Source organism: Panthera onca, chromosome E3 (genome assembly GCF_046562875.1).
Source record: "Panthera onca isolate mPanOnc1 chromosome E3, mPanOnc1 haplotype 2, whole genome shotgun sequence".
In the NCBI taxonomy this organism is placed as follows: Eukaryota; Metazoa; Chordata; class Mammalia; order Carnivora; family Felidae; genus Panthera; species Panthera onca.
In genome coordinates, this window is record NC_138354.1 from 7,810,271 (window position 1) to 7,824,036 (window position 13,766).

Sequence of the window (13,766 nt, forward strand, 5' to 3'; positions counted from 1 at the left end):
TCAGGTGGTGGCAGAGTGTGGGAAGGAAGCCCGCTGTCTGGGATCCTCACCCGCCATTCTCCCTGGCCACGATTTTGAGACTGGCTGGGTTCCGGATCATCTTGTCGAGGGCGCTGACCACCTGGGGGAAGCGGGGCCGTGCGTTCCGGTCCTTCTGCCAACAGTCCAGCATGAGCTGGTGCAGGGAAGTGGGGCAGTCTGGGGGTGGGGGCAGCCGGTAGTCCTGTTCAATGGCATTGATCACCTGGAAGGACAGGTAGGAGCACTGGGTGAGGGTCTCCCGGGAACACTGGGGTGCCAAAGGACTCCCAGAAAATGGGGACTTAGCAGATGCCGGGAGAGGTGCCACAGCCCCTGAGAATGGCAGATTTGGGGTGGGGGTCCTTCTGGCCGGGGCTGAAGCTGGCTGTGGCTTGAAGCCCCAGTGGCTCTTGGGCCGTGATCTAATGAGTAACTTCCCAACCCTGCCCTCCTCTGTGTCCTTCTGTGACCAGACGTGCTGTATCAAAGTCTTGGATACAAAGATCAACTCTACTCTGTGCCACCCTCAAGGACAACAGCGATTAGCTCTTTGGGGACCCCACTCCCCAACCCATATCCCAGGAGAGAGAACATTTCAGGTAAGCTTGGTAGGACTATGGGACACTTACATCCTGATTGCTCATGTCCCAGTATGGACGTTCCCCAAATGACATGACCTCCCACATCACAATTCCGTAGCTCCAGGCATCACTAGCAGATGTGAATTTCCGGAAGGCGATGGCCTCGGGGGCTGTCCATCTGATGGGAATCTTTCCCCCCTAAAGATGAGGAGGGAAAAGGTTAGCTGAGGGACTCACAGGACCCAGGCATTTGGCCCCCTGCCTTTGCCTTCCCCCAGGCCTCCTTTCTTTCTGGGACCCAGACACATAGCTCAACTCTGTTCTTTTCCTGGACACCGGAAGTTGGGTTCCCTAAGTTGACCGCCCCCTCCATGGTCTGCGCCTACATCCTGACCCTGAACTGGAGCTGCCAGTGCCTCCCACCTTTCCACCTGGCCCTGAGAACCTAGTTCATACGCAGGTCCCCCAGCCTCACCAGAGAGCTCGTGTAGGTGGGGTCAGAAGAGTTCTCCTCCAGGAAGCGGGAAAGCCCGAAGTCGGAAACCTTGCAGACAAGGTTGCTGTTGACCAGGATGTTACGGGCAGCCAGGTCTCGGTGGACGTAGCTCATCTCAGCCAGGTACCGCATGCCTGAGGCGATGCCCCGCAACATGCCCACCAGCTGGATGACGGTGAACTGCCCGTCGTTCAGCTGGAGACCAGACGAGGGAGAGGGCACCATCAGGCCAGCGCACCTGCCATCCCCCCTTCCTTCCGCTGACCTCCCAGGTAAGCCCTCCTCCTTCCCAGGTAAGCCCTCCTCTTTTCTCTTACTCTGAGCTCTCTCAGCTCTCGCTACAGTAACCTGACATGATGTTCAAGATTATACGATTATTTTTAACTTTTCTTTGATTTAGGGGCGACTGGATGGCTTAGTCGGTTAAGCGTCAGACCCCAGCTCAAGTCATGATCTCACAGTTCGTGGGTTTGAGCCGCATGTTGGGCCCTGTGCTGACAGCTGAGAGCCTGGAGCCTGCTTCAGATTCTGTGTCTCCCTTTCTCTCTGTCTCTCTCTTCCTCTCAAAATCATAAACATTATTAAAAAAAAAAACTAAAAAAATCATTTTCTTCTGTTTAGCCTAGGGCAGGGCTTTATATCCAGGGAGTATCAACAAATCCTTTTAATCTAATACTTTTTTTTTTTTTTCAGTTTTTTACTTTTTAAAAAAATGTTTCTAATGTTTATTTTTTTTATTAAAAAATTTTTTTTAACATTTATTTATTGTTGAGAGACAGAGAGAGACAGAGTGTGAGCAGGGGAGGGGCAGAGAGAGAGGGAGACACAGAATCTGAACCAAGTTCCAGGCTCTGAGCTGTCAGCACAGAGCCCGACGTAGGGCTTGAACCCATGAGCCGTGAGATCATGACCCGAGCTGAAGTTGGAGGCTCAACCGACTGAGCCACCCAGGAGCCCCTAATTTTTTCTTTATTTCTGACACAACTCTTTTCCCCCCATTTTTAAGTAGGCTCCGCGCCCAGGACAGAGCCCAGTGCAGGGCTTGAACTCAGGATCCTGAGATCAAGACCTGAGCCGAGATCAAGAGTCAGATACCTAACTGATTGAGCAGCCCAGGCGCCCCTAGTATGTTCTTTTTATTTGGAGGCAACAGAGTGGCGACAGTGGAGGTGTGCCCTAAACTACCTGTCTACAGGTGCAGATGCACTTGTGCTGACCCAAAGAAAGCTTGCTCAGCCCTCTTGGACCAGCTGTGTGTAGCCTGCAACACAGCAGTGAAAAACTGGGTGCGATCGATGAACACGGCGCCAAAGCCAAGACCTAAAGCCTGACCTTGACCTTTACAGAGTCTGCTCTCACCGGATCAGCCAAACAGTTACAGTGGACAAATCCCATCCTCTGGATTCAGCAAGCACGCAGGGGACCCTTGGCAGCCATGCAGGGCCAGGGCCAGAGTCCAAACCCTGAATTCTGAACCCTCCTCTAAGCCTGCCCCTGTCCCACACCTCAAAACTCAGCTTGCAGGAACGCCGCTGGCCAGATGCTCGGGGCAGACGCCAGGGTTCTCTGCGATTCCTCTCTTCCTCACCTGCCACTTACAATCCATCAGCAGGTTCTGCTGGCCCTGCCTCCAAACCACGTCCCGAATCCAGCCACTTCTCCCCATCCTGCTGCAACTGCTGTGCCCCAAAAGGATTGCGAGTCTCCCCACTGGCTCTTGGCTCTTGCCCCCCAGCACACCAAAGGGAGCTCCTAAAGTCACCTCTCTTGCCGAAATCCCTCCAAAGGCTTCCCCTTGAACTTCTAATCAAATCCAAACTCCTTACTAAGGCCATGAGGCCCACGTGCTTCTCCTCCATCTGCTCCTGGCTGGCTCTCTCTCATCTACCCAAATGTCAGCCCAAATGTCCTCTCTTCTTCTTCTTCTTTTTTAAATGTAATCTCTACACCCGACGTGGAGCTTGAACTCACAACCTCGAGATCAAGAGTCGCATGCTCCACCGACTGAGCCAGCCAGGCACCCCAAATGTCATCTCTTCTAAAATAGACCCTCCCTCCCTCTCTTGGCAACCAGACCTTTGTATGGTACCAAGGAACAGAAGCTTGTGTCCACAAGGAAGGGTCAGGCCGCCATCACACTACCCCAAGGCCTGCCTCAGCATCTCTCCTGATGAGAGCCAGATAGCCTGTCTCTGGATGGGGTGTCATGTAAGGTACACAGCACCCCCGATGTAGGCTGGCCACACATATTTACTTTTGAACTTATCAGAACATTAAATCTATCTTCTCTTAAAGGAAGTGGAGAAACAATGACCTCATAGGGAAGAAGCTGATAAATCCAGAAGGTGAGACATTCAAAGGAATAAGAGGCCCAGCTTTTCAGAATGTCAGTGTGTCACAACAAAGAACGGTCCTGGATTTAGAAGAGGCTCAAAAAAATAACCACCAGGAAAAACAAAACACAATAAAACAAACAAACAAAACCACTAAGTGCAATGCTTGAACTAGATCCTGGTTTGGAGGAACCAGGAGGAAGGAGACATCTGGGGGACACCTAGGGAAATGTGAATATTGACTGGGTACCGGATGATCCCGAGGAAGCATCATAATTCTGTTAAATGCAATATCTTGCTCTGTAGGAAAATGCGTTTTTTCCCCCCAAAAAGATGTAAAATTAAAAAATAAAATAAAATCCAGTGAAGCCTGTTAAAGTGATGAAAATTAAAAGAAACTCTTCCCCATCATCTCAAGTCACTTTTCCAAATTATCTGTATTTAAATTTTTTTTTTTTTGAGTGACAGAAAGTGGGAGGGGAGAGGGACAAAGGGAGAGAGAATCTTAAGCAGGCTCCATCCACAGAACCCCACTCAGGGCTTGATCCCACAACCCTGGGATCATGACCTCAGCTAAAAATCAAGAATCGGACGCTCAACCGACTGAGCCACCCTGGCGCCCCCAAAATATCTGTATTCCAAAAGCTTATTTGTTTACTTGTTAATTTCCAGTCTCCTCGATTATACTGTCAAGGGCAGAGATGTTCATGGCTTTATTCCCAGGACCTAGGACAGTGGCTGATGTGCCAGGTGGCACTCAGGAAATATTTGTCAAAAGGACAAATGACCATCCTTCCAAATCTTGGGGTCAGCTCGCCCCACCGAGAGGCCATTGACACTCACGGCCAAAGGAAAAGCCAGTCCCAGGAATTCAAGCTGTCCCGAAGGAAGAACAAAGGGCAGAGGAGGTGTGATGCCCCACGATCGTGCCCCACGATCTACCTTGGTTCTGAGCTCCTTGGCTGTGCTGGGGGAGTGAGGGGGGTGCGGGAGGCTGGGGGCAGAAGGCTCACCCGCAGGAAGGAGTCCAGGGCGCCGTTCTCCATGAACTCGGTGAGGATCATGACGGGCACACTGTTGGTGACCACGCCCTCCAGGCGGATGATGTTGGGGTGCTCGAACTGGCCCATGATGGAGGCCTCACTTAGGAACTCCCGCCGCTGCCTCTCCGTGTAGCCCCCTTTCAGGGTCTTGATGGCCACACAGCTCTCTTTCTTCCCAGGGGCCTTGAGCCGCCCCCGACACACCTCGCCAAACTCGCCTTCAGGAAGGACGCTGAGGGTCAGCCCTCCTCTGCCCACCATCTGGCCCTCCTTTTCCTCCCCCAGGCGCCCAGCCTTCCTCTCACCTGCGCCAATCACCTCCTCAATCTTGACATAGGAGACATCGATCTCTTTTGCAAACTCTCTTACAGCCTCATTAGGGTCTTCGTAAGTGAAGGGGTCAATGTAGACCTTAGTACCTGAGGGATCACACAGGCCCCGTTAACCGAGAGGCAGCTTCCCATGCACTCAGATGCCTGGGTTCTCGGCTCACAGCTCTGCCCCCAGTCCTGCTTCTTTCAGGACACGCCTACCCACCGTGCCCGATGAGATACTGTCCGTGTTTGTCTGAGTATTCAGCTTCTCTCCCGCTGCTCTGCTTCCTGTGGCCAATGGGAAAGAAAAGGTAAACTGAATCCCACATCTGTGCGTTCCCAAAGGGACAGGACCGGGGGGAGGAGGAGCGGGGATGAGAGAAGCTTCCAAGAGAAAACAAGTATCCTGGGGCATTGAGGGAGGTTTGCCTGGAGCGAGCGGGCAGGTGGACAGCTACACGGGCCTTCCCAAGGGCCTCCAGGTGCCCAGAGCCCTCACCTGAGGCACAGGACGGCGATGACGATGACCACCAAGACCAGCACCACACCCACGACCGCCGTGCCTGCGATCAGGGCCAGCTGCTCCCGCCAGCTCTCATTCTCTGGGGGAGAAAAACTGGTGATCAAGAGAAGCCGACGGCCCCTGGGGACCCCACACCAGCCGCAAGGCACGAGCTGTGTTCCCTTGCGAACAGGCCCCCAGCAGGGTGGGGGGTACGGGGAAGGCAGAGGAGACGCAGGGTCCGGGAAGCACAGTGGTTTTCGGACTGCTTTCCACAGGTGGGGGCCCCTCCCAAGTCCCTCAGGGCAAGGGAGGAAGTTTCCAGACCTAGTTGCGGCAAGAGCAGTTTGATTTTGTTCAGTTACAGATACTGGTGATCACAGAAAGTCCCCAAGGGCTAAAAATGAAAAGGTTTGTAGCCAAAAAAGTGGAAGTAACCCAGATGTCCATCAACAGATGAACGGATATATAAAACATGCTGTAGCCATACAATGGAATATTTCTCAGCCATAAACAGCACTGATACACGCTATAATATAGGTGAATCTCGAAAATACTCTCCTAGAGGTGCCTAGGTGGTTGAAGGGCTCAGTCGGTTGAGCATCTGACTCCTGATTTTGGCTTAGGGAGACCCATGATCTCAGGGTCATGGGATCGAGCTCCACGGCAGGCTCCAGCGTGGAGCCTGCTTGTGATTCTCTCTCCCCCTCTCTCCACACCCCCCCCTTCTCTCTCCCAAAATAAACTTGAAAAAAAGAAAAAAAAGAAAACATTGTCCTGAGTGAAGGATGAAGCCAGTCTCCAAAGGCCACAGAATGCACGGTTCCTGTTTGTATGAAATGTCCAGAATAAGTAAATCCACAGGGACAGAAAGTAAATTAGTGTTCGCCAGGGGCTGGGGGTGACTAAAGGGCTATAGTATCTCTCTTTGGATGCTGAAAGGTTCTAAAATTAATTGTGATGGTCACACAACACTGAATATACTAAAAGCCACCGAATTGTACACTCTAAATGGGTGAATTGTATGGCATGTGAGTCCCAGCTCAACTAAACTGTCAAATGAAAAGGCTCAGAAAGCTACCGGGCCAAGCATATTAAATTTTTTCTTTACATTTATTTATTTTTGAGAGACAGAGTGAGACAGACCTCGAGCGGGGGAGGGGCAGAGAGAGAGGGAGACACAGAATCCGAAGCAAACTCCAGGCTCTGAGCAAGCGTTCAGCACAGAGCCCGAAGCAGGGCTCGAACCCATGAACCGTGAGATCACGACCTGAGCCGAAGTCAGATGCTCAAATGTCACCCAGGGGCCCCCCGGGGCCAAGCATATTAAAATGAATAGGTATGGGGTGCCTGGGTGGCTCAGTCGGTTAAGTGTCCGACTCTTGAATTTGGCTAGGTCATGATCTCATGGTTTGGGAGTTTGAGCCCGGCATAGGGCCCTGTGCTGACAGCGGGAGCCTGATTGGGATTCTCTCTCTGCCCCTCCCTTGCTCATGTGCTCACTCTCTTTCTCAAAATAAACAAATGAATAAATAAAATAATAATAATAAAATGAATAATAAAATAAAATAAATAAAATAATAAAAATGAATAAATAAAAATGAACAGGTGTCACCTCAGTTAATCCTTGGAGCCCTGTGAGAGAGGTCTCGGGATATTTCCACTTTGGGGAGAGGAGAGAGGTGGGACTTAAGGAAGGGTCAGGCTTCTGCCGAAAGTCACACAGCCGGAAAGCCACTGAGCAGGTCTCCCCTCCCAGCTATACGTTTTGGTTTCTGCAGCCTATGCTCTCCTCACTAGGCCAAAACGCCTTGTGGTTGAAAGAGGAGCATGGGAACGTGACTTTGGGGGTCCTCCGAGGGCACGGGCAAGGCCCGCCCATGCCCTGCTCCCCAGGCTCACCGTCCAGCTGTGTTTGGCTGTGGTGCTCCTGGCCGAAGGGCCCGTAGCCGGCCTCGGAGCGCGCCCGCACCTGGACCAGGTAGCTGGCTCCCCGTTTCAGTCCCCGCAGCTCTGCCCGGTTTTCAGACGTCTTCAGGAACCGCACGCTGCTGGGGCCCTCTGTGCCCTGTCCGAGAGGAGGAGGGGCTGGCTGTAAACCAGGCACCCCTCCCGCCCCCCGCCGTGTTTCCATTGCTCTTCCCACCTCTTCCTCCCTGCCCTGAGCCTCCCCCATCATTGCATCTTGGTTCCCCTGTGCAGCAAGAGGGGCCTCAGAGCTCATTTATGTATCCACTGTGCTGGGTGTTTGGTTTTTATCATAGCATTTAATCCTTGCAGCCATTCTGTGGGGTTGGTACCTGTAACTGACTTACAATGGGGTTATTAAACTCAGAGAGGCCAAGGGGCTGGCCCAAGGTCACACAGCTAGTACTCAGCAGAGCTAGAATTCAAATGCCTATTGGATGCCTGTAATTGAGGTGTCCCAGTCCCCAAACACGTCCCCCTGCCCACCCCAAACCCCCAGGGGCAGGTCCTGCTCTCACCTTCTCGTGGTACTTGACCTCGTAGTCCAGCACGGCTCCGCTGGGTGCCCGGGGAACAGCCCAGGCCAGGCTCAAGCTGCTGGGTGATGACCTCGTCACCCGGATGTCGGACACTGGGGGCGGTACTGTGAGGGAGAGGACAGGGTAGGGTATTTGCTCTTGACAGGTCTGTTCCCCGTCTTTCCAACTCTGCCTCTGCTGGCTACACCTGTGTCGGTCCTCCAGCTGTTCCAGGAGTTGCCTCTGACTCTGCCCCGTCCTGAAGGCCTGCCTGCCTCGGCACCGTTTTTCACTCGCTGTGTCTGCCTCTTGCCCTGCAAGCCCTGACTTTCCACGCTTCCCGGCGGCCTCACTGCCCCACCACCGACTTTTGCCCTTCAGGCCTTGGGGCCAGCTTCGTCCCTTCCAGCCGGCTCGCAGTCTCACCCTCACGGTCAGTGGTGACATTCACAGCCTCAAACGGGACAGGTCCGGTGGCTAAGGAGGACACCCCATTCGAGGCGGTGACCTCGAACGTATAGGTGAAGTCAGGACGCAGCCCACGAATCGCCACCCAGGGCTCCACAAGGTCCCGGGGGCCAGGGTCGAAGGTCAGGTCTCCTCCGCAGGGTGTGCAGGACCCCCCAGGGCGGCACTCCCGGCAGCGCAGCGCATACGTGAGGTCATCTCGGCCCCCGGACTCGAGGGGGGCGCTCCACTCCAGGCGCAGGGAGGAGCCATTCAGCCGGGGAACCACACTTCTCGGAGCAGAGGGCGGCGCTGTGGGACACCAGGGAGTCAGGCTGACCCGCTCAGCAGAGAGGGGCAGTGGGGCACGCAGGCAGCCTCGTGACTTCTTGTCTTGGCTGGGCACCAGCAGGCCAGGGCCAAGAGGAGGAAGGCCGGAGAGGCTGGGAGCTGGGGTGGGTGTCCACCCGCCGCCCCAGGGGTCACTGGTCACTTACTGGTACAGGGCGCACCCCGGGAGTCTGTGAGGGCCCGGAAGTACCCAACGCGGCACTGGCAGACGGGCGAGCCGATGGTGTTGGAGTGGCTGTTGGCTGGACACGACTGGCAGGACCCCTCCCCAGATAAGGGCTTGAAGGTGCCTTGGGCACAGGCTGAGAGAGAGACAGCGTTCATCAGAAACATTCAGCTGCTCTTAAAGTTGCGTGGAGGGCACACAGGGAGCAGCAAGGGAAGAGCTCAGAAACTTCGCCTCTAAGAGGAGAAGGAAACCCTCCCTCCAGATCAGGGTTTCTGACCTTTGTTAACCTCGACACCCCCTACAAATACCCTCTGGGAGTCTGGTAATACCACAGACCCCTGCTCAGAATTATGTTTTTAAATGCACACCACTAAATACACCGGGTCACAACAGAGACCAAGTAAACTGAAATACGATGATCAAAACATGAGAAAAACAAGTTTGTGCCACAGGAATGAACGTGTTTTCTTTATTTACAAGGTAGAGTGGCAGGCCCGATGGCCACTGTAATACTGAAGCCCTGATGGGCAAAAAAATGCAGCTAGGACATTCCTGAATCTTCTGGAAAGGGCTGGGAAAATAGCTGTGATTCGAAAGGTGTGCAAGTCTCAGGTCCTGCTGTGACTGCTGGGCCCTGTCACTATCAGAGGCCAACTGCAGGTGGAGGTGAGTGACAGTAAGGTCATTTTCTTTTCCACAGAAGTTCCCAGATCCCTTAAGTTCAATCTACAAAACCTGAGTTTTGCACGCACACGCTAGAGAAAAATAGCTAAGTGAGAATTCAGTCTCAGTAAATTGGAGGAAACCATAATGAACAAGAAACAGAGACCACGATGCCTTTGTCCTCAGAGCCCAACAAGGTACCCTCGTCCTGCGGTCAGCCCTGCGTCCCTCATCCCTCATCCAGAAAAGAATTGGGGACATAGTTAGGAGAATGGGTGTGAAAGAGCTCAGAACTATGCTGGGGGCTCTGTAAACAGGCCCTGTGAGTGCCCTTGAGAACAGAGAAATGTTCAAAATGGAAATTGGAGTGGGTCCAAGAGCGGGGTATGGGCGAGCTGCATGGGTGGGCAAGCTTTACGGAGAAGACGCTGGGCCTCACCTCGGCACTTGGTATTCCCCTCGGCGGCCTCGAACCCTGGGGCACAGCTGCAGCCCGTAACCGGCTGCTCGGCCCACTGGCCATCCTCCCGGCAATAGAGGCTGGGGCTGGGGCCGGGGGTGGGGACGGCGTCAGCCACACAGCTCCCCGCCACGGGCACCACAAGCTCCCGAGGCACAGTCTCCGGGAAGCGGGTGAGGTTCACGGTCAGCTGGGCGCACTTCTTGTAGAAGAGGTGCAGGGACAGCAGGGCCATGCAGGCACCCTGGTCCTGGAAGGCCAGATAGAAGCCAGCCTTGGTGAGTGGGCCCAGACGCAGCGTCTTCACGTTCACCTTCCCCGTTGCCTCGGCCCCAGGGCGCTTCCGGGTCAGGTGCTCAGCAGCCACTGTGTCCACCTGCCAGGAGCAGGGAGAGACTCATTGCCAACTGTCCTCCACTCCCCGAGGGCCTGGGGGACTATTTTCTTCTTCCCAGCTCACCCTCTCCCTGACCACCTCCGTTCCTGTTCCAGAGCCTTCTCTCCACTTGCCTGCAGGCCCCAACATTACCCATTAATGCTTGCTGAGCTCCTATGATGCGTCCAGCCTCTGTCCTGCACCCCCTTTCTCTTCACTCATTCACCCTACAGACATTTATCAACACCTGCTCTATGACAGGCCCCTGGACTTGGAGCCGAGGAAACAGGAACGAAGGAAACAGAGAAGTTAAAAGCATGATGAGATCTGTAGCTGGCGGGAGACCCCAGGGCAAAGGCGTCCCGGGGGAGTTGAAGCTTGCAGGGCAAGTAGGAATCGGATGGAAGGCGCAGAAAGGAGTCTCTGAAGGGCAAGGTGTACTGGAAGAAGGTGGGAAGTGGCAGAGGTGGTCTAGACGACGCCCCCCCCCCCCCCCGCCCCGGGGGTCCTGGGGGCAGCTCAACTACACGTGACTGCTCCACCCAGCCAATCACCTTCTTCCCTCTCCAGGCTGCAGCATCCTGCTTCCAGGCCCCAGCGCCCCCGCAACCCCCCAGGGCCTCGGAAGCTCAGCCATTGCCCCTGGACCACAACGGGCCTGCCGCAGTCCCACACTGGCCGGCGGCTGGGTCCCGGGCGCCCCGGTACCTTGATGTAGGGGTTCTCCATCCAGGCTGGCGTGAAGGCTGTGGCCGTGTCAGCATCGCTCTCGAAGTAGAAGACAGTGAAGGTCTCCTTGCAGGAGCGCCCGGCCCGGGTCAGGGACAGGCACTCGAGCATGGTGAAGCGAAGCGTGGCATACACGTGGACAGCTCCCCGGCGCGGGACCCAGCCGGTGCGCAGCCAGTGGGCCAGGCCCGGGGCCCGCTGCACGTCGCACACCTCGTAGGTCCGAACGCTGTGCTGCTCTTCATCCAGGCCGCTCAGCTCCTCCCACTGTGGGGAGAGTGGGGGGAATCAGCTTGGGGGCTGCTTGGGGGTGTCTGTGATAAAGCAAGGAGGGGCTCAGGCTGCTGTGATCTGGGGGCTGGCGGCATGGGAAGCAGGCCAGCACAGGTACCTCTTGTCCCTCCTCCTTCGGCGTCCCTCCAAGCCCCAGCTCCTGGGCCTGCCTCCTACCTGCCCCTCCACCTGAGGGAACGTGACCCACTTCAGGTCTGCAGTTTCCAGTTTCGTGTTCAGCAGGGTCTCTAAGACAGACGGACAGACAGACAGACAGAGACAGTCAGCACTGGGGGAGACACCAGGGAGACCAGATCCCTGGGAACTGACTGAGGCAGGTGGGTCCTCTGAGCTCCAAGCTGGTGGCATTGGGGCTGACTGAGCCGAGAGATGAAGAGGGGAGCAAGTCCTGTCCTCTGCCACCCTGTTTCTCATCTCTTTATTGGAGTGCCGACCCCACCCCTCACAGCTGGCAGGCACCGGGCTGCCCCCCTCCGAATTCCCTGATCTAGGCTTCCGAGAACCGCTCTGCCCTGAGGAAAGGGGAAGAAGGCCAAACAGCTCAGACAGGGTTAAACTAGAACCCCGACCTGGCATGACCTGAGGGAGGAGAACCGCAGGCAGGGGGATACCCCTCCCTACAGGGCCTGCCTCACCTCCACTCACAGTCCCTTCCTCAAATCCAAAGTCACTGCCTCCCTCCCTGCAACCCCATTCCTGCTCCAGGCTCCCACCTCCTTTTGGGACCAAACACTCCAGTCCTTTAGATCCCTGAAGGTGGTACTCAGCTGCCCAGGCCCAGCCCTGCCACCACCACCCCCTGCCCCCACCTCAAGAGCTCGCTGCTGTCAGAGGAGGAAGTGCTAGAGGCCAGGACGCTTGGGTTCCCGCCCTGGCCCCTGCCTGCAGAGGCCTCACATCTGGATTTGGTTACGGGAAGGAAAAGGGGAGGAGATTTTAGGGGTGTGTGTATGGAGGGGTGAACACACCTGGCTCCGCTCTGCTCTGGTCTCTGGGGAGGGGCATCGGGGGAGGGGTGGGGCTCTGGCGGAAAGGGGGGATTAGGAGAAACATCACAGCCCCTGGCAGTGGAGGGTAGAGGGAGGGTAGGGGAATCCCCTGGGAGTTAGTGCCATGTGGGAGGCCCCCAGGGGAGCCAGCAGCACACCTGGGACCAGGTTCCCCCTACTCACCCGCCTGCCTCCCTCTGCCCCTGTGGGGGCTGCAGGGGAGAAGGGAAGGTGGGTGGGTGGGGCAGCCTCCTCCCAGGGGCCAAGTGATGTCCACGGAGGGCAAGGGGTCAGGCGGGACCCCAGCCAACCTGAGGTGAGGCCCGGGCCCCCGGGGGTGGCAGGAGCCAACCCGGCACGCTGGGGACAGGATGCCCGGGTTCTGGGAAGGGGGTGGATAGAGGCTGCCGTCTCCACCCTCCATTGTTCCAGCCTGGATAGTGTTTTCCTGTCTCCAATTTACACACTGTCTGTTTCAGGGCTGTCCTCAGCGCTCTGAGAGACTCACTTTCTCTCCTATCTCAGGCTCAGAGGGCCTGCCTCAATCTGTCAATTCTCTTGCCTCTCACCTCTCTCCTCCACCCTCTGTCCACCTCCATTTCTGTCACTATACTCCCCTAGGTTTTCCGTCTCCAGCCTTTCACGTTCACTGGGGCACGTGGCCCTGGGCAGGTTATCTCACTCTTCTAAGCCTCAGTCTCCTCATCTGTAAAATGGGGGCAACAATCCCTCCCACAGCAGGGCTGTTGTGAAGGTGAAAATTTAAGGTGAAAATTTAGCGCAGGCCTCGGGCTGGGAAGGCACTTACTTAGCAGCATGAAAACATTCCCCCTTCCTCCTTTGCCTCTTTCCTTCCCTCTCGCCATGCTTTGCCCTGGGGCGTATCTCCCCACTTTGTCTTCCTTTCCCTCACTCAGTTATTTCCCCTTCTTTCTCAGAGCCGGGCAAGGGTTCCCTCTCCCCCTCCCCAGCCTTTGATCCCCAGCCCAGAGCAGCACTGCCCAGCCTGGGGGAGAGGGGTTTCCAACTGCCTTTGATTCCTCCTCCTCAGCAGCCCCCCCCCGTGACCCCCCCCACCAGAGACCCCTTTGATTCCAGGCAGTGAAGGGGGGGAAGGAGGCAGCTCATTGAAAGGAGATTAGGGCTGTAGGAGGAGGGTTTATAGGGCTCTGGGCTCTGCTCCCCCTCTAGGAGATGAAGCGAGGGAAAAGACTCCTGGATGAAGAAACATCTGGGAGGAACACAGAAAAATCAGAAATCTAGAGAGATTGGTAGCTATTAGGCTAAGTTCAGGTGACCCAGGGGCTGTGAAGGTCAGTTTCTGCTGGCCTGTGGGGTTGGAGAAGGGGGCCTAGGCAGGACTAGTGCAGGTCTGGGGTCTAGACGGCATTTAAAGGGCTGAGGTGCAGCCTGGGGAAACCAGGGAGGGGGCCTCATGGCAGCAGAGGCAGTGGCTTCGAGACAGATTTGGGCGTTTGGAGGGTGAGTTTAGAAGGTGGCCCAGCTGCCAGA

At 55.7% G+C, this 13,766-nt stretch overlaps 1 protein-coding gene across 2 annotated transcripts in view; it reads right to left on the reverse strand.

Annotated features, from left to right (window-relative positions):
* The window catches only part of EPHB4 (EPH receptor B4), a 31,679-nt gene that overhangs the window by 2,591 nt on the left and 15,322 nt on the right, over window positions 1-13,766 (reverse strand). For both annotated transcript variants that reach the window (XM_078439835.2, XM_078439834.2), the window contains exons 2-15: window positions 11,422-11,492; window positions 10,951-11,238; window positions 9,846-10,242; window positions 8,721-8,876; window positions 8,203-8,535; window positions 7,777-7,901; window positions 7,193-7,358; window positions 5,288-5,390; window positions 5,012-5,076; window positions 4,780-4,893; window positions 4,445-4,692; window positions 1,078-1,293; window positions 651-800; window positions 51-244 (exon numbers count right to left, since the gene is read on the reverse strand). In XM_078439835.2, coding sequence (XP_078295961.1) covers window positions 51-244; window positions 651-800; window positions 1,078-1,293; window positions 4,445-4,692; window positions 4,780-4,893; window positions 5,012-5,076; window positions 5,288-5,390; window positions 7,193-7,358; window positions 7,777-7,901; window positions 8,203-8,535; window positions 8,721-8,876; window positions 9,846-10,242; window positions 10,951-11,238; window positions 11,422-11,492 — 2,626 coding nt within the window. The remainder of the gene's footprint in view (window positions 1-50; window positions 245-650; window positions 801-1,077; window positions 1,294-4,444; window positions 4,693-4,779; window positions 4,894-5,011; window positions 5,077-5,287; window positions 5,391-7,192; window positions 7,359-7,776; window positions 7,902-8,202; window positions 8,536-8,720; window positions 8,877-9,845; window positions 10,243-10,950; window positions 11,239-11,421; window positions 11,493-13,766) is intronic.